The sequence below is a fragment of the Dermochelys coriacea genome, chromosome 6, assembly GCF_009764565.3.
Source record: "Dermochelys coriacea isolate rDerCor1 chromosome 6, rDerCor1.pri.v4, whole genome shotgun sequence".
Lineage (NCBI taxonomy): Eukaryota > Metazoa > Chordata > Testudines > Dermochelyidae > Dermochelys > Dermochelys coriacea.
In genome coordinates, this window is record NC_050073.1 from 125,441,945 (window position 1) to 125,468,709 (window position 26,765).

Here is a 26,765-nt window from a genome sequence, read left to right on the forward strand (position 1 = left end):
GGCTGAACCAGCCCAGCACAAAGCAGCCCCTGTGGGAACCGAGAGCTGGCCTGCAGCATTTATGAATGCATTTAAGAACAGCTTGTTCTGGACAGTGCTCTGACCTCCGGTAAACAGTGTGCCGAGCGCTCGTACCCCAACGCACTACATCACTTCAAACCAAGAGCACAGAGAGAGAGCTCAGTGGCTGGCCGGGATTAAAGAATGACTGCAAAGATTCCAACCCTCTTTAATGCTGTTGACCCGGCTGGGCCCTGGGTGTCACAAGAGACTTTGACAGGGCTGCAGCTTCTTCCAGCATGTCATCTTTTGTTGGCCTCGGCCACTAATCCTTCATTGATATAGGCAGGCATGAACGAGGGAAATTTAGCTTTCCTTAAAGAGCTGTTTTACAATCCCAGCTTTCAGCTGTGTGGAACAGTAGGAATTGAAGTGGAAGGGCCAGATTCTGACCTCACTAACCCCAACGTAAATTCTGGATAACTCAAGAGCGGCGTGGGTTCAGGAGAAACCTGGCAGCGGTTGGGTCCAAGAAAGAAGAATCACCTGCTGTCTAGTTGGCCCTCGGTCCTAGGAGCAAAGGGAGGCTGTTCTCAGGAAGTGAATTTAATAGGACACGGCATTGTAAGAGCAGATTGATGCAGTCTGACTCTTACCTTAACATAGGAATTGAGCCCATGCTGGCCTTGTACCTGAGCTTCTGTGGACGGGCCATACAAAGTAAACAGTGTACCAGAAGACAGGGGTCTGCTCCCTGTACTTGCAATGTTCAAATTTTCACTTAAAAATAGGGCTTCAGTCTACTCACCTGCAGTAAGAGGGCGACATTCCCCCATTTCATGTTGGATTCCCCAACCAACAGAGGTACATCCCCCACATAAAAACTGCCTCCTCCCCTCGTGCCTGGGAGAAAAGATGGGGCCTTGCAGCATGTTCAAACTCATTTTGGGCTTACTTTGGGGAGATATCTGGTGCATCTGGCAAACACCTCACATTCCCTCTCAACTCCTGATCAGGATTGGAGCCCAAGACACCAGCTGACCTTCCAAGCACTCCCCAGACCTTCACCCAGAGGGGGAGCATGCCCCATGCTTTGACTCTATTTCTAACAGACTGGTCACAAGTTAGCGAAGACTGATTAGCTCCCCGGCAGGTCCCGCCAATGGGGAGGCCCGTGCTGAATGATAGGCTCATCTCACTGCTTCCTGTCTGCTCCAACTCTTTGCCTTTTTCACCCTCTTCCCTTCCCTGCCCGCCCCCCCCCCCCACCCAGCTGTGTCATGTCCTAAACCTGGCTAGTGGGCTCTCTGGGATAGGGGCTTTCTTCCTCTTCCAAGTTTTTACAGTGTCTCAAGTAATGGGGTGCCCCAATCCAGAGCTAATATATGAAGGAATAAAGGACCATGTGGGGATAAAGAGGGTGGAAGAGCAGTGGAGTTGATGGAGAGTAGGGCCTTCCTACTTCCTTAAACAGAGCCCAATGGGGGTCTGCCGGGGCCATCACATTGAACATAAGAATGGCCCTACTGGGTCAGACCAAAGGTCCATTTAGCCCAGTCTCCTGTCTTCCAACAGTGGCCAGTGCCAGGTGCCCCAGAGGGAATGAAGAGAACAGGGACTCATCAAGTGATCCATCCCTTGTCGCCCATTCCCAGCTTCTGGCAAACAGAGGCTAGGGACACCCTCCCTGCCCATCCTGGCTAATAGCCATCGATGGACCTATCCTCCATGAACTTATCTAGTTCTTGATTTGAACCCTGTTCTAGTCTTGGCCTTCACACCATTCTCTGGCAAGGAGTTCCACAGGTTGACTGCGCCTTGTGTGAAGACAGTGCTGTTGTTAATCATGTTTAGTGGGGTAGTTGGGAAGGGCCAACCACCAATGGGATCCCCCGTGGTGCTAGGCTGGATACACACGCAAAGTGGTAGATGGCTCCGGCTTCCTAGTTCCCAGTGATTTTCCAAGAGAGGAAACGCCAGGGGAGGAAAGTACCCGTGTGGCCAGACTTTCCCATCCCTCCCAGCACATCACTAGGCCCAGAAGGCGAGCCCAGCTAGGTGGCTGATCCTCATTTCCAGCCGCCCCAGGCCCCCCTGGGAGCTTAGCCCCGGAGGAGACGTCGGGAAGGGAGAAAGCACTGGGGAGGCTCACCAAGGAGGGGAAGAAGGTCAGGCCAGGGAGGCAAAGGGCCCCGAGGGCAGAACAGGCGCCTCCTGCAAATAACGTGTAGAAGGAGTCGGTGGGCAAGGCGGCCTCTGAGCGGGGCTACCCCCGGAGAAGGAGAGGCACCAGGAGAGGGGAGCAGGGGCGCCGGTTCAGGGGGGGTGTGTGTGTGGGGGGGGTGCTGGGAGCCATTTGGCTCCAAGCTGTAAACCCTGGGTCTGATGGGACCCCTGCAAGCCGGGGGGGGGGGTAGGGGCAGGAGGGGCCCCCTCCCCCGCTCCGATCCCGCCTCCCCACGTGCGAGGGGGCTCGGCGGGCCCGTCCCCCGCAGCTCGGCGCCGGCGCGGGGAAGGGGGGGCGGGGGCGGCCGAGCCGCGCAGGCTTTGACGTCGCCGGGCTGCGGCTCCCCAGCCCCGGCTCCCCGCACGTAGAAGCTCAACGTGACCGGCCCGGCCGCCCCTCGCACACACGCGCCGAGCCCGGCCGCTGCCGGACGCTGCATCCCCGGGCAGGGCTGGGGCAGGTGCATCGCCCCGGGCGGCGCCGGCGGCTGCTGCCTTCCCCCCCCCGCCCCCCGCTGCTCGCCCCGCGGATCCCCGGCCCCGGCCGCTGCCTGGGCGGGGAGGGGGCCCCGGGCGGGGGGCCGCAGGGCAGCCGCGTGCATCGGCGCCCCGCGGGCTGCTGCCGCCCTCGGCCGGGGGGGGCGGGGGGGTTGCTGGGTTTGTTTGTTTTTTTTTTTTCGGGGGGGGGGGGCGCGAGGCTGGTTCCGGAGCGCGCCCGGGGGCAGGACACGCGGGCGGCCGGCCCCGGGCTCCAGCGCCGCGCACCATGCCCCGGGAGCCGCGCACCGATGGCGTCTGAGGGCCGCCGGCCGCCGGCTGGGGTGGCCCCGGAGGCGGCTGGCTCCTGCCGCGGCGAGTGACTCGGCGAAGGCGAGAGGACCCCGAGGACGGGGGGGGGGGAACCCCCCGCGGGGCTGGAGGGCGGCGGCGGGGGGGGGGGCGCCGAGGAGCGGACCCCGCCACCCCACCCCCGGCTCGCAGCGCCTGCCCCCGGCTTGCCCGGCCGCTGCCGCGTGCCCCGGGGGGGGGGCGGGGGTCCGGGCACGGGCCCCCCGGCGGCTCCCGCGCTTCCTTTCCGCCCGGGGCTGGAGATGTGGATGCTCGCGCGAAGATGGATTTAGTCTGCGGGCTGGTGTGGCTGCTGACGGCGCTGCTGGAGGGGATCGCCGGCCAAGGGGTGTACGGTGAGTCCCTGCCCCCCCCGGCCGAGCCCAGCCTGACCTTGCGGGGGGGGTTCTCCGCCGCGGGCGAGGGAGAGGTGGGTCTCGCCCCGCCGCCGAGGCAGGCAGGGGTTTGCCCCCCGTGCAGAGTGGGGCGCCGCTGGGTCCTGCCTTGCGAGGCTGGAGCCCCGCCGCGGCCGTCAGCCGGGGGACGGGACCGACCCGGCGCGCCCGGCCAAACTTGCTGTGCGCCGAGCGAGGGCGCCTTAGGGCTCCCGCCTCCCCCCGGCTCATCACCTGCCTCTCCCGCTTCTGCGGGGAGCCCGGGCTCGGTTCCCCCCGGTCGGGAAGTGCCGGGAGTTTGCAGTCCGCGCTCCCCCGTTGCCGTGAGCAGCCGGCATCAGGAGGGAGTCCGGGCTCCCGCGGCCCGAGACCGCTTGGGGGGAAGGGGGCGGAGGAACGGGCGCGGATTCGGGGCTTCCCGGGGGCGGGCTGAGGGGGGGCACCCTCGCTGCAAGCAGCGCGTCTGGGGGCTCGGTCCAGGGACCCGTCAGCCCTGGCTTCCCACCTGGAGAGGAGGGAGCGGGGGGCTGGGGCTGGGAGCTCGGAGACCCGTTAATCATCCGCTGTCAACCCACTTGCCCCGGTTCCCCGCCGCCGTGTGAACGGAAACGGAGTCCCCGCTCCGGAGCGGGGAGCGAGCGGTTTGGCGGCGCGCTGCCCTTCCCCTCCCTCCAGGGTCGGTGCTCCGCCGGCTGGCCGCGGGGTTGGGATCATCCGGCTCTGGGGTGCAGGAACGGGGCTACGGCGAGGCCGGAGTGGGACTCTCACCCCGGTCCCCCGGTGCCAGAGCAAACGCGGAGAAAGCCCCCAAGCGAGGTTCGGGGGGACGAGGACGGGGGAGGCTAGAAATAAGCTTTCCCTGGCGAGCGAGCCACGCGCCCGCAGCTTCCCGGGGATCCAAGGTCTGCGGGGCCCCCCAATTCACGGCCAAGTCCAGCCCAGGCTCGTCCAGGGGTCCTGGGAGCTCCTCTGCAAGGGGTGCGTAGCGCGGGGAGCCAGCTCCTCCCTTCCGCCAGCTGCACTCATGCTCCCCCTCAGCACTGCCAGGAGCCTGCACTTCGGTCGGGGCTCGCTCCCCGGAGAGGATTTTTACATGTATTTATTTTGCATTTCCCTGTGAATTTCTCTCATTCAGTTGCCTTCCCTGGCAACAGCATCCTGGTGTCAGGAATGCTGACCCTAGCCTGTTGGCACAGCGCAGATTCAGAGAAGACAAATATCCCAGTTAGACATGAAGAGGGAAGCAAATTGGTGCATGTTAGAGAGTGGCTGCTGTAGAAATCATGGAGGGTGGTAAAAGAGACAACCAGGACTACAGGAATGTGTAACATATCACAGCCTGGAGTGGCCAATATAGGGATCGATTTACAGGGCACATGTTGCTGTTGGAGCGTTTCTTCTCATTAGCCATGTTACATTTCTTTACAGTGGCTTGCGAATCACCTCATCTAAGATCAATCTGTATTTCTCTGTCTTGTACTGGTGCACACCTGTTAAAAACATAATGCATTACTCTGGGTGATGGAGGATCCTCGATTTGAGAGCTGGCTTTGCAAGGTTTATATTGGTACAAATGGATGGGAATTTAAACTGTAGCCGGGAGGAGCAGATTAGATGAATGCAAGTAGTTTGTCCCCACTGATGTTGTGCATCTGGAAATTACAGGGCCAAAATCTGTGCTGATTTCCCTCCCCATGCAGCCTCAGTGCCTTCAAATGCATGGTCCAGAATGTAAATCAGCACTTTGTTTATCTCATCAGATGGTTATTACAAATGGTATCGAAAGGTAGGCTAAACAAAACCCCTCCTAGTAGAAGAGAAGCACATGCTGGACAGTAGCTGCAGCACGTTTGCAGGAGAACATGGTACGTACGATATGCAGCCATAATCTATGATAAAGCTGTGACATAACAACAAAAGCTGGAAAGTCCAAAGAGCAGGGTAACATAGTGCTGCACCAGCCTCATAATCACTATACACACCTCTGAGATGCCCACGCTACTTCATTATCCAAGGGGTGGCCTGGAGATGAGGGAGCTCTGGGTCACATTAATTACTGGTCTAAGTAGATGCAACCCTGTTAGCTACAATATAAGTTGCACTTGCTTGCGTAGGGCTAAACGTGTTCCTCTATCTCTCACTTGCCCCAGCATTTCCAGTTCCTGCTCCACATTACGTAAGCAGCATAGCTCAGTGATGTGACATTGCTGTCATGCCTCCCATTCTCACAAGAGTATTGTGGTAGTACATGTTAAGGAATCGTTGTCATTTTTCTAGTACACACTGCTTTTGGCACATGTGCACACACGCATGAATGCAATAGGCCATTCATGTCCATTACCCACCTGTAAGCAAACTTGTGGCTGGAGGTTTTTTGAAATCCGATGTAATTCAAAATATTAGGAACTGTCATGAGGATTTTCCTTAGCATTTGCATTACTGACGTGAAGCACTAAACTCTGTGTGCCACCAATGCATCCATTTGCCTGTCAAGCACAGGGACACACATTGTTGGATTTCTTGGAGCATAAGCTTCTGCAATGCACTGTAGAGTATTTGTTAAGACTTATATGTTGTGTGTGGGCATCTATGAAAGAGATCGTGCCCTTAGTTGGTTGCTAACAATTCTGCGGAAATTGTTACTGAAAAAAGGATTGCACATCTGGGCTGAGATTTCTTTATAAATAAGAGTTAAATGTCATCTATTGTCATTCTGTACTGCACATTATACTTGGTCTCTGTATGGACCAGGGACCTGCAGATATTCATGATGTTGGGAGACAAAGTGGTTTTTCAGTTGTAAGTGAACATATGATATTTTAAAATTATACATTAAAGTCAGTCTTGTTTTTCATTGGCAACCTGCTCATTTAAAAATATATATGTATACACACACCTGTTTAGGGCAACGACACATGTATTTCTTCCTCGAGGGCACCAGTCTAGACTTCCAGTTCCTCAGCCATCACCTCTCTTGGGCAGAGACACACGACTCTCTCTCTCTCCTGACTGGGGTTTTCCAGCTGCTTGGTTCCCTGCCTCTGCTGTAATATTCCCAGCAAGCCAGACTGCCTGAACAAGCCAGCATCTGCACTTTCCTTTTCTCTCCAGAGGCTATGAACAGCGTAATGTCCTACAGCTATAAATTACCACCCAGCTCTTTAAAAGTAAGCATGTTTATTCTTAAGGTGAAAGCATTACAGGGAAAACATTAAAAACAATAAAAGAACCTGCATACATTCTAAAAATAGCTCACCAGAGGTCACCTCAGGCTCCGGTAGGTGTCAGTCCATCAAAACCCAGAACTGGGTTTTCCCTCTGGTGACAAATTCCGAACTGTTTCAAATTCAGAACCAGAACAATTATGAATAGTTCAGTCTTTCCCTTATGCAGCTTAGGTCTTTGATCTTGTCCTCATGTAAGAGGTGATCAGCGGACAATAGCTCACTCCTCAGGGCGTAGCTTCAAAAGGCTGGGTTTTGTATACCTGGAGTCTGGATAACCCCACGAAAACCATGTAACGGTTTTGTTCCAAGTTCTTGTCTGGCATGTTGTTCAAGGTAATCCTTTGAAGACCAGGTCTCACATCTGTCACAACATTATGGAACAGTAACTTTCCAAAGTGCTCAGCATCCACCTAAGTTGGCTTCTGCTGAAGTCAAAACATAAAGTGCCTGTTAGCTCCGCTGGGAGCTATTGGAAATACAGAGTGGGATTTTCCAGAGTAACTTTGAGGAAAGGTAAAATGTTCCAAATTGTCGAGGTTCCATTTTCAAAAGTGACATGGGCACGCTTGGGCAACTTAGTGCCTAAATCACTTGTGAAAATATAGGTGCCTTTGAAAATTGTACCTGAAAACTTTTTGTTCATAGTTTTTTTTTTTCTTTGACTGGAAAACTAGTGGCAATATTGCACCGAGAATCCTGAAAATGTGTGTGTGGGGTGGGGGGGGGGCTGTCCTGCACCCATTGTAGTTGAATGTGATTTTTTTCCACTGACTTCAATGACAGCAGGATCATGCCTAATTGTAATCTCCTTGGGGCAGGGACTACATCCTCCTTTGTGTACACCCTCTCACTTAATGAAACTCATAGATAAATAATGACAATAATTAATGCCGAAAAATGGACCTGACTGAAGTAGTAGGCAAAGAAATTTTACTATAGCGTCCCTTCTCATTTTTTAATATCTCCTGTCTTTGTGCCAGCTCCTCAACAGGTCGTAATGCCTTTGGACTTCACTGGAGCGCCGCTGACTGGTAACAGCAGGGTCTGGCCCTTCGTATTTTAAAGTGCAAACCACCGATCCATGTGAACATAGATTCCAAGATCCCAGAAGAATGTAGTTCACTGTCTTAAGATAAATATGGTTATACATTTGTTTTAAACGAACATTACTTCAAAGTATTATGAGTGGTAATAATAATACCTAGCTCTTACGTAGTGCTTTTCATCAGTAGCTCTCAGAGCTTTTCAAAGGAGGTCAGTCTCAGTGTTCCCATTTTACTGATGGGGAAATGGAGGCATAGAGAGTGATTTATCCACACTTACCCAGCAGCCCAGTGCCAGAGCCAAGAATACAACCCAGGGTTCCTGAGTCCCAGCCCAGTGCTCTATCCACTAGTTCTGACAAAATTATTAATAATATTCCAGGTGAGCCTGGAAGACTGACTCACGTCAGCGTGGACTATGGGGGTGTGAGTTGGAGCACGCACTGAAGTGTTGCGCTGGAACTGCCCCATGTAGACCCTTCTAGTGTGAACTGGAAGGTACCTATTTGCGTAGTCCCGTTTAACGCCATGTATACAAGCTCTTTGGGTGGGTAGGGACACGGGCTCAAAGAGGTGGAGTGACTTGCCCAAGGTCACACAGCAGGTCAGCGGCACAGGTAGGAACACACTTCAGATCTACCTGACTCCTAGCCCAGTCCCCTATTCTCTGGACCACTGTAATACAAAGATCCAAAAGGCCTGAAAAAAATGGGGCTTTTTTCATATTTATTTCACCTCCTTAATTTTAGCTAGCTTATTTTCTGCAAAATAATCCTTCGAAAAACGCAAGTGCTGCATGCACTTTTCCCTTTTAAAATGATGCATCTCTGAATGCCATGCATGGTTACTAAAGCATACAAAGTAAGTACTCAGAACATTACTGTTTCATATTTTTATTCTACAGTAGAATTGCAGTGCAGTATAAAAATGTCTGGGTGAGAAGGCTTAATATGGGCACAAAGTGTTGTTATTAGACACCTTGAATAAACAGTGTTCCATAAAGATGAAGGATATAGTAAAGATGGGAGAACAAAATTCTTAAGTCAATTTTACAAGCTCTTTAGGCCAAGGATGCAGAATTTGACAGGCTTTTGGATCTGTTATAAATGGTTTGTATTGTTCCAGGCCTTGCGAACCATTATGTCTTGGGGTCATGTACTCCCATGCGTTGCAGGCTGCAGAATGAAGAGTGTAGCAAATTACTACAAATCTGTCCTGAAAAGTCTGACTGCAAACCACACAACCTTCTGCGTGATATTACACCAAACTGAATTAGAGCAGGGAAATGTCACAACTTGGATGAACTGCCAAAATTATAATATCAGAGGTGCAGGGTGTGGCCTGGAGGAAAAATGGAAGGAGTCACAGAAAATCACTACCTGTTATACTAGAGACAAACATTCCAACTCTGTAACAATTTGCACAAGTAACTTGAGATGAGCAGCTGTAAACATTTTGGTGAGATATATAATCTAAATGCAGCAATTCCTTAACCAGGCCTACAGTGGCTGTCTGAAAACAGCATGTGTGGGTGGGAGGGAGGCTCATTTGCAAATTCTAAGACGCTCACAGCCACAGCTTACATAAATGCAAGCCAGTCTCCTTTCCCAGAAGCAGGTATATCTCTGCTATGCACAGTGAGTTCCACAGGCTGCTCTCCACAGGTTTCCTCACTGCATTTGGTGGTCAGACCTCCAGCTGTATGCTCCTCCATGTTTCACTACAGACTGTTCGCCTGTGTCTTGCACATCTTTTCTCTTTTTGTATGTTTCTGTTACTTCCGTGCGCTTTTCCCATGACCAGGAAGGACACTGCCCTTATTAATCATAAATGTCCACCAATTTGTAGGCTTCAAAATGCTGCTGAAGGTGAGTGCAAGTTCGTATGTGTAAAGACAGGTATCTTCATATAAAGAGAAGCATGTAATATGTATGTAATACGTATCCATCTCCACACACACACACACACACACAATTTTATAACAAAAAGAAAAGGAGAACTTGTGGCACCTTAGAGACTAACAAATTTATTTGAGCATAAGCTTTCGTGAGCTACAGTGAAATACACCGAATGCATCCGATGAAGTGAGCTGTAGCTCACGAAAACTTATGCTCAAATAAATGTTAGTCTCTAAGGTGCCACAAGTCCTCCTTTTCTTTTTGCGGATACAGACTAACACGGCTGCTACTCTGAAACTTGTCAAATTTTATAACGGCTTCTGTAATTAAAAGAGCTAAAAAAAAAACCCCACTGACAGACCTGGGTAACAGAAGTATTATTCCTCAAAATGTTTATAAATGAAACCCGAAGAAAAGAGAGAGACATTGAAAAGCTTAGGCAGGGTGCTTGGGGCAGAGGAGAGAAGAGTATTGTTGAGATGGGCCAAAGCTATACGATGGCCAGCTTGAAAGCAGTATCTTGTAGTACTACATACATGCTGGGAAGTGTCCTCCTCTCAAGAAGCACCCTGATAAGTGAAGGATGATCCTTTTCAATTGCTGCAGTGGCTAGTGTGGAGGGGTGAGCATTCCTGACACGAAACACTAGAGAGATTGCTCCTGTTTTTTTTAATGCCTGCTAAAAGCCTTATCCAATAGGCTTAATTTTAATTTTTTTTTAATGTTTTACAAAGATGCACATTTAAAATCAATCAATGGATCTAAAAATAAGAACGGAGCCTTGCATTCCATATGGCAACTTGGTTTGGGGTCTGATTAAGTATCCTGTATAGAAAATACAGCCAGCCATTCAGCATAAACTGGTGGTCATGTCTTGTCAAGAAAGAACTTTTCTCAGCTACATTGCTGCTTTTGTTTTTTAGCTGCATGCTAGCAGCTAACTTGAGAAGGCGATTAATGACTGTTGGCTTTAGCAATATTGATGGCTGTATGTCATAGCTGACCCTGCTTTTACCTAATACTCTGGCTGAAGCTAGTGAAACAAAAACTCAAGGGAGGTGGGAACCCCAACACTAATGCATTTTCCCTGTTAGGAAAACTAATTAGGTTCAGGAAGATAGCTGATGATTAGCTCTTATATTCAAAAGCCAGCCTCTTAATTACCCAACCCCCAAATGGTACAGCTAGTTTCGTTCAGAGAGCTGGTTTTCTGAATCCGTGCTCCCCATCATGCAGATCTTTGAATGCGGTTATTGTATCATATGGTTTAACCCTGTACAATTCTGGATATTGTGTGACAGAAACCAAAGCAGTCTCACCAGAGAACAGGAAAGGTATTATGTCCTGCTGCAGTGCTGTGCATTTCTAAGCAGCTGATGTGCTCTGCCACTGCTAACTCCAGGACCATTTACTGAGCAGCCGATCCTTCAAAACTTTAACTCTTAACTCAACCCACTTAGATTCCCTTGAAGGCTGTTCCCTCTTCTCCCAGTGTATTTTAGCACTGAGATTTCATTAATGCTGGGAGACTGTTTCATTTTCTGCATGTAAGCTAATGCACTTAGAGAGTGTGGAGAGCGGGAAATAATTCTGGACCTTCAACCTGCCCATTAAGCAACACAAATGAATAGAAATGACTTTTCCAACTGATTCTTTTCTTGGCGGTCGTAGAGGCTGCTGCTGTATGCAATAAGTCGCACACTTCAACATTTTACATGGGGGAGCAAAGCAAAGGTGCATTGGATTTTTATGGAGAGGAACATGGTGGCTTGGTTTTGCGCTCCATTGCACCGGTTTTGTGCTGCCACCAGCATGATCCAGGGAGCACAATCAATGTATAGAAATGTTCACCGATTTGTAGGAAAACATTAAATAACTGTGATTAAATGAATTTTGGGGGTGGATCCAAAGTCCACTGATGCCAGTGGAGAAGTTCCTGTCAACGTCAGTGGGCTTTCGATCGGGCCCTGTGGCTGAAGAGTGACTGAAGTACTATTTTTACAGACAAATGCTGCAGCCTTTATGCACAAATACTGTTTGGAGTATTACTGAGTGCCAGTTACCTAAGTCAGTAATGCAGGATTAGTCTGTTAGTAAATTTTATATCGTAGAGTTTGCGGTGGTGGTGTTGTAGCTGTCTTGGTCCCAGGATATTGGAGAGACAAGGGGGTCCGGAACTCCAAAGGTTGTCTCTTTCACCAGCAGAACTTGGTCCAAGAAAAGAGATTCCCTCACCCACCTTGTCTCACTCATATCGGAGCATCTTGTGACTGGAAATAAAGGCAAAGATATTTGGAATGGTGTCAAAATCTGGCAAAATATGACAGGAAGATGGGCATGTGGAACATGACGTTTAATGCTTTCCATGTAGGTGGCAACTAAAAGCAAGTTTTATATCTGATAAATATCATTAAAATGCATTAAGTTTCAAGCAAGCAAAAGAGTGGGCTGTATCCTCAGCAAGTGTAAGCGGTGGCAGCTCTATTGTTTCCAATGGACCCTACTCCACTTTTATACCCATGCAGGAGTTACCCCGCCGACTGTGTGGCGTTCAGAGTAAGAAGATGATAACTCCAAAACAATCCTCTTGACATTTAAAGCGTTTTCTGTCTGCTCTCTTGAGTGGCTTATTTGCACATTGCTTGCATCTCCATAGAAGGAAACCGTTGATGCTCTGCATATATTGGGTCAAGGTGTTCTCTCTGAATCGGAGCTAGGGGAATTGGGAGGAAATCTGGCAGCAAGGAAGCACTTCAAAATAAATAAATAAATCTCTCCTGGCTCCTGAGCTAAATCCAGTTTATTTAGAGTCAGTGGGAAAACAAATGAAGAGGAAAAATAGCTCAATCCAGCTTCTCTCCTTCTCCTCGCATATTTCCTGGCAGCTTGTCTGCTCAGAAGTGTGACCTTTGACTCGTTCTTCATTGGTAAACGTGCCACCCTTGATCTGCGCACGCTATTGCCGTCAGCAGCGATGGGAGTTGTGTGCCTGCTGATCAAGGGCTTGAGCTTGAAAGGCTTTTGTGAGCAAGCTTGGAGGAGCTGGCTTGCCCGGATTTGATTCCCTAGTGAACAGATGGCTGTGGCTTTCACTGAAACACCCTTGGAGGCGCTGTAAACTGAGCAGTTCGTATCTTGGACCCGTTGAGGAAAAAAAAACCCATTGAGACATTGGCTTCAAAGGGCTCAACGGTTGGCTTGGCCAGCTCGTTTTGGGTGCCTGGGAAAATCTGGGGAATGTGGGAGAGGCCTGTTCTTTGAAAATGTGTTCTCATGACTGGGACTTCGAACCGTCTGGGTGCCCAGTGACTGAGAGCGCCAAATTTCACTGCTGTAGGAGGCTGGGCTCTGCAGGGGCGGCTGTCTTGTGTTTCTAAATGGCTCCCCCCTCCCATTACATCCAGTTCCTGAAGATGCTTAAGCAAGTCTCTGTTGCCTACTGGAGCAGTATAGCGACCTCAAGAGAACTGAGAGAAAAGCCTCAGAAATAAATGGGTGGTGGGTTCCCTACAGTGATACCAAAGCCAGTTTTCCTATTCTGGGCCAAGCAGGTAATTTTTAGACCCCATTATAGAGTAGCCAGACTGACTGTGCAGGCACAGGCTGAGGGGAGGAGTTAATGGGGGAAAAGAGACGGAACGACTCCGCAGACCCACAGACTGGCGTCGTAGTTGCAGAAACGCGGGCTCAGTGGGGTCTGGGTGTGTGTGTTTGGGGGGAGACAGGGAAGCAATGGCAGGATTTGCGAGTCATGATGTGATTGGGGTATTTAGTTTCCATAGCCATGAAAACCCTCTTGGTGTCCCACAGAACCCTCGTCTTCATGGAAGGGGGTGTCTCTTTGCTGTTTATGCAGGCTGCACTGTTGCAGACAGGGCTATGTGCAGTGGCCAGCTCATCCTGGCACAGAATTGCTGCAGCCCTTGGTGTGGGGTCTGCCTGCCCATCACCAGCTCTTGTGCTCTGCATCCCTGCTTCTCTGCACCAGCTCTGTTTCGCACTGAGCTCCGGTTCCTTGCAGCACAGTTCCATAGCTGCAGCCAGAGGAAATGCCCAGCTGTCCCTGGGACCCCTTGAGTGCGGGTGGTGGTTAGGGGAGGGGATTGTGGCAATCTCTGGAGGTCTAGAGGGGACTGGTGTTACCACTCCAGACCCATACCGACTCTTTGTACTGCTGTGGGGTGGACCCTGGATGCTTGGTGGCATCTGAGAGAAGGGGATATAGTGTTGAGGATGCAGTTGGTCCCGCTTCTGTGTAGTCCAACCAGTCCCCAGGAGCGGGGCAGCTCCTGCAGGTGACCCTCTTGGGCCTCTAGGCCAATTACTGTGCTTTGACAAATGCATTGTCCTCCGTTTTAAATCCCGACTCTAGGGGGACGCAGTGACACTAACTGCACCCACGGTGTAGGGGATTTTCAAAGGCACTAATGACTGGTGCCTCTTAACTCCCATTGATTTCCAGAGGGAGCCGCGCACACAGCTGTCCTTTGTGCTTTTGAGCAGCTCACGCAGTGTGTGCCACCCAGTCCTTAAAGGAGACAAACTGAAGTGAGCGAGCTACTTCCCCCCTAATCTCTTTCAGCTCTCGCATTAGGTGATAAAAATAATAATTGCAGGTAGCTTTTCTCGGACACAGTGCGACAGTGTCCATTTAAAGGTATATTATACTCTAAACACTACAGTGCCTCTGCACTGAATACATATTATGTTCTCATTAATATGAACATTCTCAAGGGTCTTTGTGGTTCATCAAACACATAATGGTACTTGAATTTTCTCTCCCTACTCTGTATTATTATTGTGACTGGTAAAGGTTTTAGCATCTAGGGTAACAATTCAGGTGGATGCTGCCGATAGCCTTTCACTAAAGGGCAGCAAGTATCTATTTTAAAAGACACTTCTGGCTCTGAATAGTAAGTTTGTGTATGTATTTGCTTTTACAATGGCTTCATTTTTTGCATTATGCAGTGGGTCGGACTAATTCAGAGTGCAACCCCAGCGTCACTTAGGATATGTCGACCCTGCAGCTGGGAGTGTGCTTCTCAGCTCGGGTAGACAGACACGCTAGCTCTGCGTGAGCTAACCCTAAAAATAACAGTGTAATCGGGAATAGCCCACGAGGAAGCTTGGGCCAAGCCACCTCAGTATGGTCCCAGCACCTGAGCGTGTGTTCAGACAGCTAGCCCAAACCATCTCCTATGCTGTCCATAGGTATGTGGCTGGTTTTAGCGTCTACACAAGCTGGGAAGCTGCAGTGTGAACGTACCTTGAGGGGAAAAGAAACTAGCACAACAAACCAGAGGGATTTTTTACAAATCAGTTGTTTTCTTCAACCTGCAACAAATCTGGTTCAGTTGCTGGGAAGGAAGGAGTTCTCCAGTATCCACGGAAAAGGGTTGCTTGTTCTAACGATGGAAAGGGGGGGAGGGATAGCTCAGTGGTTTGAGCATTGGCCTGCTAAACCCAGGGTTGTGAGTTCAATCCTTGAGGGGGCCATTTAGGGATCTGGGGCAATAATTGAGGATTGGCCCCGCTTTGAGCAGGGGGTTGGACTAGATGACCTCCTGAGGTCCCTTCCAACCCTGATATTCTATAATTCTACCACCTTCCATCCACTCAGCTGTCAAGAAACTCCTTTGTACTCTGTCTCCAACTGTACTTGGGCTTAAGTCCTCATCAGCCAAGTGTCCGCTACCTTGTGCATGTGTTCCTTAGTATGTTCTAATCCCACCAACCATTCTGCCTCTAGCCTGAGGGGCTTTCCCACACTGCGACGGTCATGCTGTCCTCTGCTTAACTTGCTGTGTCTTTGCAGGTTTATTCTCATAGATTTTATTTCCAAGGAACATTTCAGTCTGAATTACTTCCTGTCATCACCATGAGTAATCTGAATACTAAAAACAGTTGACTTCAGTGGAAATAGCAGAGCCTGTTCTCAGGCAGTTCGCTTTTGGGGCCCCACTATACTGGAATAGGCTTTTGTTCAGCTTGAATGTAGCTACTGTTTCCTGATTGACAGCAAACAAAGGGCCTGATCCTGCACATCTCTTCTTACACAAGACAGGGTCATAAGTACTTTCAAGACTGAGAAGTAGGAGGAACACTCTCTCTTTCATGTTGCCGGTTTTTACCATGCTTTTTGTTGGAGTTTGATTGGATTTTGGCATTGGGTTGTCACATTTTTATTAATTGCCCATTCCCAAATTTCCCACGGTTGGCCAGGTGTAAGCCAGTGCAACTTCAGAGCTGGGCACATGTAAAATCCTGGCAAATGCCTAAGATTATCTTTTGGGTCCTTATGCAACAGTGATAAAAATGAAGCCACAGCATGACGGCCGAGGCTCATACCAGCCTGCTTCCTGCTTCGCTAACCCTCTGGGCAGACGGTCAAGGAAGAGTAAGTAGGCCTCGGCATTCTGTTTTCAAGCCCGTGAGTAGTGTACACATTTATTTCTACAGCTTGCTATTACTAAGGTATGGTAACTCTCAGCCTATGGTGCTCAATGATGAATAGCAGACTGTAATGCAAGGCACTGCTCACTGAACTGAGTGAGGCCGGTTTGGCTGCCGGAAAGATTGTAAAACATGCCTTGCAATGAGGCTAAAGGAACTCAATCTATTTAGTTGATTCAAGAGAAATGTTGAGAAGTGATTTGATCGTGGTCTAAAAGTATCTACAGAGGGGAGAAGATTTCTCATTGGAGAGGGCTCTTTAAACTACTCTCTAGGAAGGGTGCAAGTAGAAATCAGCAAAATGCAAATGGAAATAGGAAAAATTAGGAAAAAAAATAGGAGAAATAGAAATAGGATGTACATTTTTAACAGTGAGGGCAATTAGCCATTGGAACAACTCACTAAGAGATGTACCGGATTCCTCGTCTCTTGGTCTTTATATTAAAAATTGGATGTCTTTTCTAAAAGTTATGCTCTACCTCACCGATAAGTTCCGGGGTTTGAAGCAGGACTCATGGGGGGGAAACTATAGGCTTGTGCTATGCAGCGGTCAGACTAGATAAGTCCCTTCTCACCTTGAAAATTTTCAGATTTAGACTTTCCTACAAAAGCAATGGGATGCATTTTTAAAGAAAACAATGAATGAAAAATGTTCTCTCCCCCCCCCAGCCCACTATATATAATAATCTGGGACCAAATGTGGCCCTGGTGTAAATGGACACATCAACCTTGCCTGTCAATGAGAGATGTGTCTTGTGCATTTGCTTCATTCTCTGGCCCCAGTCCTTTACTGTTTACTTTGGGAAAACTCCCATTGAACCAAAGGGCTGGAGAGGGAGTTTGCCTGAACAAGGAATTCAGGATCAGGCACTATGCTTAATGGTACCAATGTCTCATCTTTTAGAGCCCTAGTCCAGAGAAGCCCTTTGCTGTACTCAAATGATGCTGACTGCTGTGTCGGGGTATTCTCCGGGATAATGCTAGGCATAGTTTGGCCTGTGTATTTGGCACCCTTGCCTTGCAGAGAAGGTTCACTTCAGAAAACCCTGGTGGTCTGGGTTCCTGTGGTGGTCTTTCTTTTTAGAGAATTTGAGGAGCAGCGTTTGTGACTTTAAAGATGTTTCCCAATTATAACTGGTAGTTGACATGGTTTTAATAAACAGCAATACTCCTAGGCTAGACAGATGGCTTGCCAAAAGTGGGGAAGTTTTAGCCACGGTGAAAATTAGCTAGCCTGAAATACGACACAAATGGCAAGCACGTAGAATCTTGCCTACTCTTGATGAAATTGGCTGGCCAGAGGAGCCATTCGCAGTGCCAGAATTCTCTCCGTTGGAATGGTAGTGCTTTGCAAATTCGGCTTTCAGCCTCTGGCCTGTCCTTAGATGCCATTAGTTCCTCTTTGAGCTTGACACTTGTCACACTGTAGTTGGACTATGCAGAACTGATGCTTTAAAATGCCTTCTTTGACCCATGTGATCTGCTGTTTGTCATGATAGATAGTGTACTTAAATGGAAGGACTCGCCTGCATCATACCCACTTGGGTGATCTTAATAAAACGTATTTGGGGGAAAAATATGTTGGATTGTTTCGCTAATTACCGGTAGTGTCTACAGGATGCAAAAAAAAAAAAAAAAAAAAGGTTTGGGCCACATTGTGCTAGATACTATACGAACAAGCTATACCAAGACAGGCCCTATCCCAGAGAGCCCCCAAACTAGGACGTAGACAATACTCAGTAGGTAAATAGACAGGAAAACCATGGAGCTGAGGCAGAAAGAGATGCATTTGTATAGGTCAGTGGCCACTGCGGTCTCAGTATTCACAGGTGGTTGCTAGCCTTTGGTATGCTAAACAAGTTAGGTACCCCCATTTCGTTTGGTAGCTTGGCAAGGTCCCAGAGATGAGTCTGATGGGCTCTGTTGTGTGTTGATGGAAATGTTATTTGTGATGGAGATTCTATGACTGGACGGCTGGAGACTGGGCCAAAGAAGGTGTGTGGCTGGGTGGGGAATTAGCCTATGGACAAGGCATGGTGTTGTTTAAAAGTAGCAACCGTCACCCAAGGAGAGAGAGAGCTTCTCTCAGCTGTATCTTCTCTCACTAGGAAACCAAGTTTTGCCTCCGTCACGGTCCAGAGAAACAAACGCCAGGACTTACTTCATCCAGGCACACGGTATAAGGGGTGGCTGCTTCAGCCTTCATAGATCCCAGATGTCACAGGAAAGACACCTCCTACTTCTTCTCTTGAGTCCACCTGCTTCTTCTCTGCTAGTCTGTCCCCATAGGTTCTTATATCCCTGCTTGTCAGGGAATTGGGTGGAAGCTGCCCAGGGGGTGGCCTAAACAAATCCCCTCACACCTCTCAGCAGAGCATCAGGGTAGTTGTTCGTTTGGGCTGGGGAGGGCTTTAATGTATCCCTACCAGGCCCTCTGTGAATTCCCATGATCCCTGTCGCAGTCTCTAGTTGAGCTGTGGCACTGTGAAATATTTTGTCCTGGATGCATGCACACACTTTGACTATCTCACCTGTTGTGGATGGAAGCCAAGTCACTTTGTATTGCCACACGGTATAACAGCCCTGGGGACTAGCAGCAGGCACTCTTAACAGTGGTGTTCACTCCTGTAGTCCATGAAAAATGTTTGAGTCATGTCCACTTCGTAGCCCTGGGCAGGGCTGGACTCGGTCAGAACCACGCTGCAGGAAGGAAATCCAGCCATAAAGCAAGTGGTGTGGGTGCCTCAATATGTGGGGCTTTTCTCTCTGTCCACTGTTCCCGTGTAGTATGAAGGGACACCATCTTATTGGAGATGCTCTGGCTACGTATGGTCATTAAAGATCTCCTGTTATCCCCACCCCACCCTAGTAGCAGTTAGTGCTGCTCTGATTCCAATCCCAATAACGACATTCTGCCTCCTTGACCTCCCTCTGTAGCTCTCGCTGGAGAAGTTACTCTTTGTTCTCCTGCCTAGACTCAGTTGTGTACCACACCGAGGTAATTGCATTTCCATGACGGATGCAATGATCTCTGAAAAAACTCTTCAGATAGCTCTGGGGTCCCTGTGCTCAAAGGCACTATTCTTAATGTCTTTTCCCCACATTAGGTAGCAACATAATCCTCCGCGCAGCCCCCTGCTTCACTCACTCTTTGGAACCTCAATCCAGCATCTAATTATGCACCTCTCAATAAAAGAAAGTTTTGCATCCGCAAATGATTGCCAGAGCAATCAGTTGTAGACACGGATGACAGAAACTAGGACAGAGTTGCGCCAATACTGAGTGCCCCAGCCGAGATGTACCTGTCCTCTCTGTTGTGAAGTGTGCTAAAATAATAGTCATTCACAGATGGTGTGAGTTAAATTTAATATGCAATGGCCATCTGACCATCTGAAACACACAGGATTATTAAGTTACACCAGCAGCATTCTCAAGGGACTATATGAACAGAAATACACCTTTCTTAGGAGGAGAGAAGGTCTCCAAAGTCCCTTACACAGCAGAACAGCAATCCATACTGCACTATACTTTCTAATCATGCAACACTGCCAGCTTGATATCTATCTAGTTGGAGAAAAGAAGCATTTCAGGTGCTATCCCTGCTTCTGAGTCCCCACGGTGATTGGGTAGGGGTTTTACAATTTCATTTCCCTGTTCTTCTTTTAAATGTTCTCTCCCCTGTTCTTGACTGAAAGACCCACACGCACAATAAACATCTCTTTGCATGATAGTAACCAGAGGTGATACTTAAAGCAATGGTAGCTTCAGTGTGGCGCCTTTCCTAAATCTCCAACAAATTTTACAGGTCTAATGCTACAAGTTCAGCGGTGTGCGACAGCTAGGGGAAGGCCAGAACACGTTTGTAGCTGGATACGAAAATATGAGTTTTATACTGGATTGTCAGACCTCAATCCAGCAAAGCACTTAAGCAAACTCTTAAATTTAAAGCATCTGAAAAGCCTCTTTGCTGGACTGGGCCTTAGTACTTGTAAATTAGTGGATACAAATGTGCAGATGCTGGGAATAGAAAATGTCATGACTAATTGATCACACAATGCAAATGTGTACTGGATAACTCAGCTACTGCAAATTGGCCCTTTCAATGAACCAGCTGTCCAGTCTTTCAAAGAGATACAGACAGGTATAATTTTGCTTTAAAAAAATTGTCTACAAACTCCTGTAATTGATCAGTAGGTTTCATTGCCAGGTGAATGATAAGTTAACGTATTATCTCTGAGAAACAGGTCCAGAGAAGCAAAGAGAAATTGTTCTGGGTAAGGATCTTGGTAAGAGTGACTGAGATCTAGAAGATAGAAATATCCATAATCATTGGGGAGAAATTGTTATTTCATTCCAACCCTTCCAGACTTCCTGGACCTAACCAGAGAGATTTTTAGATCGAGAGAGAATCTGTCAACAGTTTGCATCTGCATGTTTAAAAGGGCAAGTATTTAAACACTAATTGCCTGAGTCACAAGATACCTGTGCAGTGAGAAAGCCATGATTTTTAAAACAGATGGCTGCTTAAGCATTAGATTTGATGATAGACAGTCACTTTAGAATCAGGTCATCTAAAAAGACACCAGGTTATTTTCCTCTCTCTCTCTCTTCCCCCCCCCCCAAGAGATTTGGAGGGGAAAATATGCACCCTTTAAAAAAAAAAAAAGAAATTCAAGTTCTAGAAATGGCTGTGCTTTTGACAACCAAAGGATATTGGAATTAAAAAAAAAAATCCTAAGCAAACCCATTTCAATTGTCCGAGAATGAGCTGAATGTAACCCCATCATGGCAGGAATATCACTGGTCTTAGAGCCCTTTGTGCACAATACGGTTGAGTATTGCTGTGCGATGTTCAGTGCTTTGGGGCATGTGTGGAGGGCACGGCTGAGCTGACATGGAGGGTGTTAGAGAAGCCGTTAGTGTATTAGGGGGATAGTGCTTGGCCATTGCGGTTGTCTCGGACATAACTGTGACTTTATCTGTCGGTTTCTTTGCTTTTTAGTGTTTGCATTGTGAAGAAATAATTTGGGCAAATGGAACTACGTTAATGCAGGGTTCTGAGTGGGAATAACTTCTAAGAAGACTGGTTTCAGAGTAGCAGCCGTGTTAGTCTGTATTCGCAAAAAGAAAAGGAGTACTTGTGGCACCTTAGAGACTAACAAATTTATTTGAGCATAAGCTTTCGTGAGCTACAGCTCACTTCATCGGATGCAGCCGATGAAGTAGCTGTAGCTCACGAAAGCTTATGCTCAAATAAATTTATTAGTCTCTAAGGTGCCACAAGTACTCCTTTTCTTCTTTCTAAGAAGACACCAATTCCCATTGCTAATGGACTAAAAATAGCAAATTCTAGCTCTTCCTGGAGCTGAGGAAGTTGTCATCTTTCTCCCCCCTTTTCCCCCCCGGAGAAAAATGCTGCTGTTTGTGGATGGAATATTAACAAGTAGGATTTTCAAAAACACTCTGCTCAGATTAAGGGATAGGTACTGTTGGCTCAAGCCAAGGGCCCAAGTGCCTGGAGTCAGAACTATGTCGGAATCAAAGCTTACTTTTTAAATATAAAACTTTCTAGATCTAGTGGCTGCCAAGAAATGCTTGAAAATGTTTTATGTCACCCTTGCAATGATATCTGCCTGAGTGTGCAGAGAGCCTGAAACAATAGCTCCTTAGAGAGGGAAATGCCCCATACATCCCAATGGAGAGATAACTGACCTGGGAGGCCCCATCAGCACCCACCCACCAGAGGGCTAAGTGTATGGCGGGAGAAAGAAGGAACAGGCCTGGCCAGCTGATAAACCCCAATTCCTGGTATAAGTAGTAGGGACTACCTCCTGCCATCCTGCTTCTCTAGGGTGCAGAGGGACCCCTGGTGACGCTCCTTGGAGGGAAATTGGGTCCTCATGCCACTCCAAATTGGGAATGCAACTCTGGGCATGGCCCTTGGAGCCCTTTTCATCAATCCCAGAAGTCACTCTGTACTGGCCTAACTGCCTCAGTGAAGTCAACGGTAAAACTCCCATTGACGTCAGTGGGAGCAGAACCTGGGCCAACGCTGAGTGCTTCCAAACATCCCACCCAACTTCTTGCTTCTTGCGGTGTGGAAATCTGTTGCTGGCATGCAGGTTCTCTGCATGTGCCCACGTGTGCATGTGCACCCTCGCACTCGGGCAGGAGAAGGCATGTCTGCATGACTGTCATTTGTTTCTACTTTGAAAATTCAGGTGGATCCATCTGAGCCCTTTAATTGAAGCCTTGATGGTTAGAGAAGCCACTTGTGCTACTGCTGAAGAAAGTAATACGTTCAAAGACTGTCCATGTTTGACAGCAAATGTTAATGACAGGGCTCAAAGTAACCAAACGAAGCAGGTTTGTCATCTCATCTCTTTAGACAGCCAGCTAGAAAGGCATTTGTTTGTTCCTGTTTGTCCATTTGCTAGCCATGTACTGTGGGGGATGTAGTGCTATTCATGGGTTAGAACAATACGGGAAGTGTATATGCAGCATACATAGTCTGCTGATTTGACGTTTTTATGATGCTTAACCTGTTAAGGTTTTTAGTATCTCACGGTCTGAATGGAAGGAATGATCTCAATTCAGAAACTCTAATACGACAGGGAACTTTATATGCAGTACCAGATTCGATGATAATGCATGGAATTTGGATATGGTAAAGGTAAAAAGTGACTCTTTTACTTAAGAATTATGCTGCATTAAAAACAGTTGCCTTAAATCCACAAGAGGCTTTTAAAGCAGCACCATCCCACAAACTTGAATTTGCTAAGACTTTTTTTTTTTATTATTATTCTTTACATGGTTTCACTCACTAATGCTGGCTTCTGGCCTAAGGATTTATGAGATATGGATCAAAGTGGCAAGGAGATAAAAGTGTTCTACTGAGTCTATAGACTAATAGCCATAGCTCCAATTTAGTGGTGTGTGCTGTGATGCTTAATTCAAACCTAAGAATCAGTAAAAACCTCGGTCTGCTTCATAGGCATTCAGGAAAGGGAATATGTTGCCACAAACAGGTTTGCTACATCTTTTTTTGCAGATCTGCACGGTAGCAGTTGCTGTTAATATTTAGATTAATATTCTGGGTTACTATCTCTTTTCTTAAACTTCAGTTAGACCTTTTGGTGCAGTTCTTGTTTTATGAATATTTGAGTCTGGGGAGTTTAATGCTGAACTTGAAAGGATTTTCTTTATTAGAAATATGACATGTTGTAATAAGATGTTGCCATAGCTAAGGTACATTGCAGTCCCTCTCACACAAACAACCTGGAATGATTATTGTTTTTAAACAAGATACACAGTATTTGTTCAGCCTCTTTTAACTTTCCTTTTACGTGTCTCTGCATTACATGGGTCAAATCCTCAGCTGATGTCAATTAGCCAAACTCTCTTGAAGACAACCGAGCCAAGGCTGTTGACTCCAGTGGAGAATCTGGCCCTATATTTTCATGTTAAGCAAATTTTCTAATCTGTGCATTTTGGCTATTAAAAAAATTCTTTTGGAATAAAGAAAGATTGACAGGTATTCAGGTCATTTCTGCCATCTGCCTAATCTCTCTGAGCTACTGTTACTTGGATGGAGTTTCCCATTGAGGATTTGTGCCTGAGTTATTTCCTCAACCCCCTTTCTGAATTCCTCTTTGCCTGCTATGCTCATGAAGATTTGTTGCTCTACCTTGACATAGTTATCTAATAACCTAGTTTTGGTGACTGATAAAAAACTATGGCTTGACTGCTCATTCCATCAATGCCTGGCCATTGCTGCTGGTGTAGGTATTCAGATTGTATAGTCCCTGGGAACGGTTTTGATGATCTTGTCAGCTAAGGACATGGCTTCAATTGGTTAATCATTTACTGCACACAAGCTGTCCTCAAAACAAACTCTTCTCAGTGACTGACTGTGGCGTGTCATTAGGTCCCTATTGGAGTATGTAGCCTGTCTGTCCTCTTGGCAGCAGGAATTTTTTCTACAAGGTGGGTGTCATAAATATAAAGGGAAGGGTAAACACCTTTTAAATCCCTCCTGGCCAGAGGAAAAGCCCTTTCACCTGTAAAGGCTTAAGAAGCTAGGATAACCTCACTGGCACCTGACCACAATGACCAATGAGGAGACAAGATACTTTCAAAGCTGGAAGGGGGGAAAAACAAAGGGTCTGTGTCTGTGTCTGTCTGGGTGATGCTTTTGCCGGGGACAGAACAGGAATGGAGTCTTAGAACTTAGTAAGTAATCTAGCTCGATATGCGTTAGATTATGATTTCTTTAAATGGCTGAGAAAATTAAGCTGTGCTGGATGGAATGGATATTCCTGTTTTTGTGTCTTTTTGTAACTTAAGATTTTGCCTAGAGGGATTCTCTATGTTTTGAATCTAATTACCCTATAAGGTATTTACCATCCTGATTTTACAGAGGTGATTCTTTTTACTTTTTTTCTTCTATAAAAAATATGGGCGTAGCTTTTCCAGAGCGTAGACAATGGCGCGACGTTCTTTTTCACTGACTGACCAGTGGCTTTCCCTGTCAGACAGCTTCTTGCTGAGAAACACGACAGGGTGGAATTCTTGATCCGGTCCTTCCTGCATTAAAACTGCTCCCACACCACGCTCGGACGCATCGGTGGCTACTAGGAACGGTTTGTCAAAATCTGGGGCCCTTAGTACAGGGTCAGACATGAGTGTCGCTTTAAGCTGGTTAAAGGCCTTCTGACACTCTTCGGTCCACAGAATGGCATTTGGCTGTTTCTTTTTGGTTAGGTCTGTCAATGGAGCAGCAATTTGGCTGTATTGCGGTACAAATCGCCTGTAATATCCAGCCAAGCCTAAGAAGGATTGAACCTGTTTCTTTGACTTTGGGACAGGCCACTTTTGGATAGTATCCACTTTGGCCTGTAGGGGGTTGGTTGATCCTTGACACACCTGGTGTCCAAGGTAAGTCACTCTGTTTAGGCCTATTTGACACTTCTTAGCCTTAACGGTTAGTCCTGCCTCCCCACACTGCTGACTAGACAAAGCCAGAGCTCAAGGCTGCCGAGGCTCATCCAGACTTTCCTTACGCAGGTCCCCGCATTTGTACCCTAGAGTTCAGAGTGGGGAAGGAACCTTGACATGGTGGCAGAGGTGGGATTTTAAAGGTGTTTACCCTTCCCTTTATATTTATCACAGTGGGCCATGTGTGAAGGTGGCACCTTCTGCCCCTTCCTTTGGCAGGTACACTCAGCTTGTGTCACGTAACCTAATACAAAGAAAAGGGAAGGTGTAGCGATCAGGGCAGCTAACATTTGGATACTTGTTTTGGTCTTAGAAACAAAAAGTAGTTCTGTTTTGGCGTACTATTTCTGGATCATGCTAGAGTGGTGCAGGTTATATTTTATCTGACTAACAAAGTCAGTGTCTTGCAGAGTAGACGTTGGCTCACCAAGGTCAGTGAGGAATTGTTCACCTGTATGAGTAACGGATGCATTGGGTCGGTTTAACTTCTGCTTCACTGAAGGCCTGAAGACAAATCTGGCAACCCATTTTTCTGCCAACTATCAGCCTTCACGATGGGGATGTGGTTAATCTGGAACCTTTCTTACTGTGTTGAAGCGTTGTGGCTGTAAAAGCAAAGGCCAGGCTCTTGAAATGTGATTGATGGGAATAAAAGAATTGAGAGAAATGGTTGGCTTTCTTTCTGGAATTGGACTAACTCAACTATTTGGTGAAAGATGACCCAAATGGGAAGAACTGATTCAAGAACCCCATTGAGATCATGTTTATAGCGACAGTATGTAACCTCTACTTCCTCCATAGTCCATTATCTTTTAAATATGACACATTTATTAATACTTCTATAAGAAAATAAGTTGTACTGTCAACAGTACTGTTGATCGTTAATAAAAATAGCAAATAGAAAGCTAGTAGCTATTAAGAATTTCATGTTGCAAGGTCATATTCTAACAGCAGCCCTGTATTCTGATTTTAGCCTAGACTGTCATGCATTCCTTACTAGGCACATAACACATTTTCCTCCTATCTAAAACCTTAGACAGTGGGGGTTCAAGGGCCCAGATTATGAATTAGAAAAAAACCCTGACATTTCCTTGTGTAAGAAGCTGAAAAGATTGGACAGATATTGGTATTAACACAGGGCTGCCTAGCTAATTAATAGCCATTATTCTGAAGGTAGAGTTAACGTTACTATATTGGCCATGATATTTTTCACATTACATTGGAGGACTATAATGTGACAAAGCAGTTTTGAAAGCATTTTCTCTGTCATGGGGCCAAAGCTATTGAGGGTTTGCTTGAAGGTAAAGCTGTTGAAGTAGCAGAATCTCCTAAAGTTGTTTGGTGTAGAAGTATTCATACTATGCAAGTGCTGTACTTTTCTTCCTCAAGAAGCAACTTAAAATACAGACCTGGGGAAGTTTCATGCATTGACTGTAGATTGCCTGCTTGTATACCCACAGCTGGAGTTTAAAGAGCTCCTTATTTAAATTGTGAGTCAAAGCTTCTCTCCCCAGATCAGTGGCAAAATGGTGCACAGGAGAACCGGAAAGTTAGACTCATCTTGGCTACCAGCTTCCCCTAAATGTAGGAGAGCCTCATTTTTCCTCAATCTGCAACACCTCGTGAAGGAGACTGCTGACATGTGAGTCAGCGGTGCACGGGCACGTTCGTAGGCCCACAGCTGATATATTTTCTGAT

The 26,765-nt window shown here is 47.4% G+C and overlaps 1 protein-coding gene across 2 annotated transcripts in view; it reads left to right on the forward strand.

Moving 5' to 3' along the window:
* Positions 1–3,196: 3,196 nt before the first annotated feature.
* MDGA2 (MAM domain containing glycosylphosphatidylinositol anchor 2) overlaps positions 3,197–26,765 on the forward strand; it is a 660,176-nt gene continuing 636,607 nt past the window's right edge. The window contains exon 1 of one of the 2 annotated variants that reach the window (XM_038407346.2): positions 3,197–3,410. In XM_038407346.2, coding sequence (XP_038263274.1) covers positions 3,338–3,410 — 73 coding nt within the window. In that variant the 5' untranslated portion in view covers positions 3,197–3,337. The remainder of the gene's footprint in view (positions 3,411–26,765) is intronic. The other variant, XM_038407347.2, reaches the window with a different exon arrangement.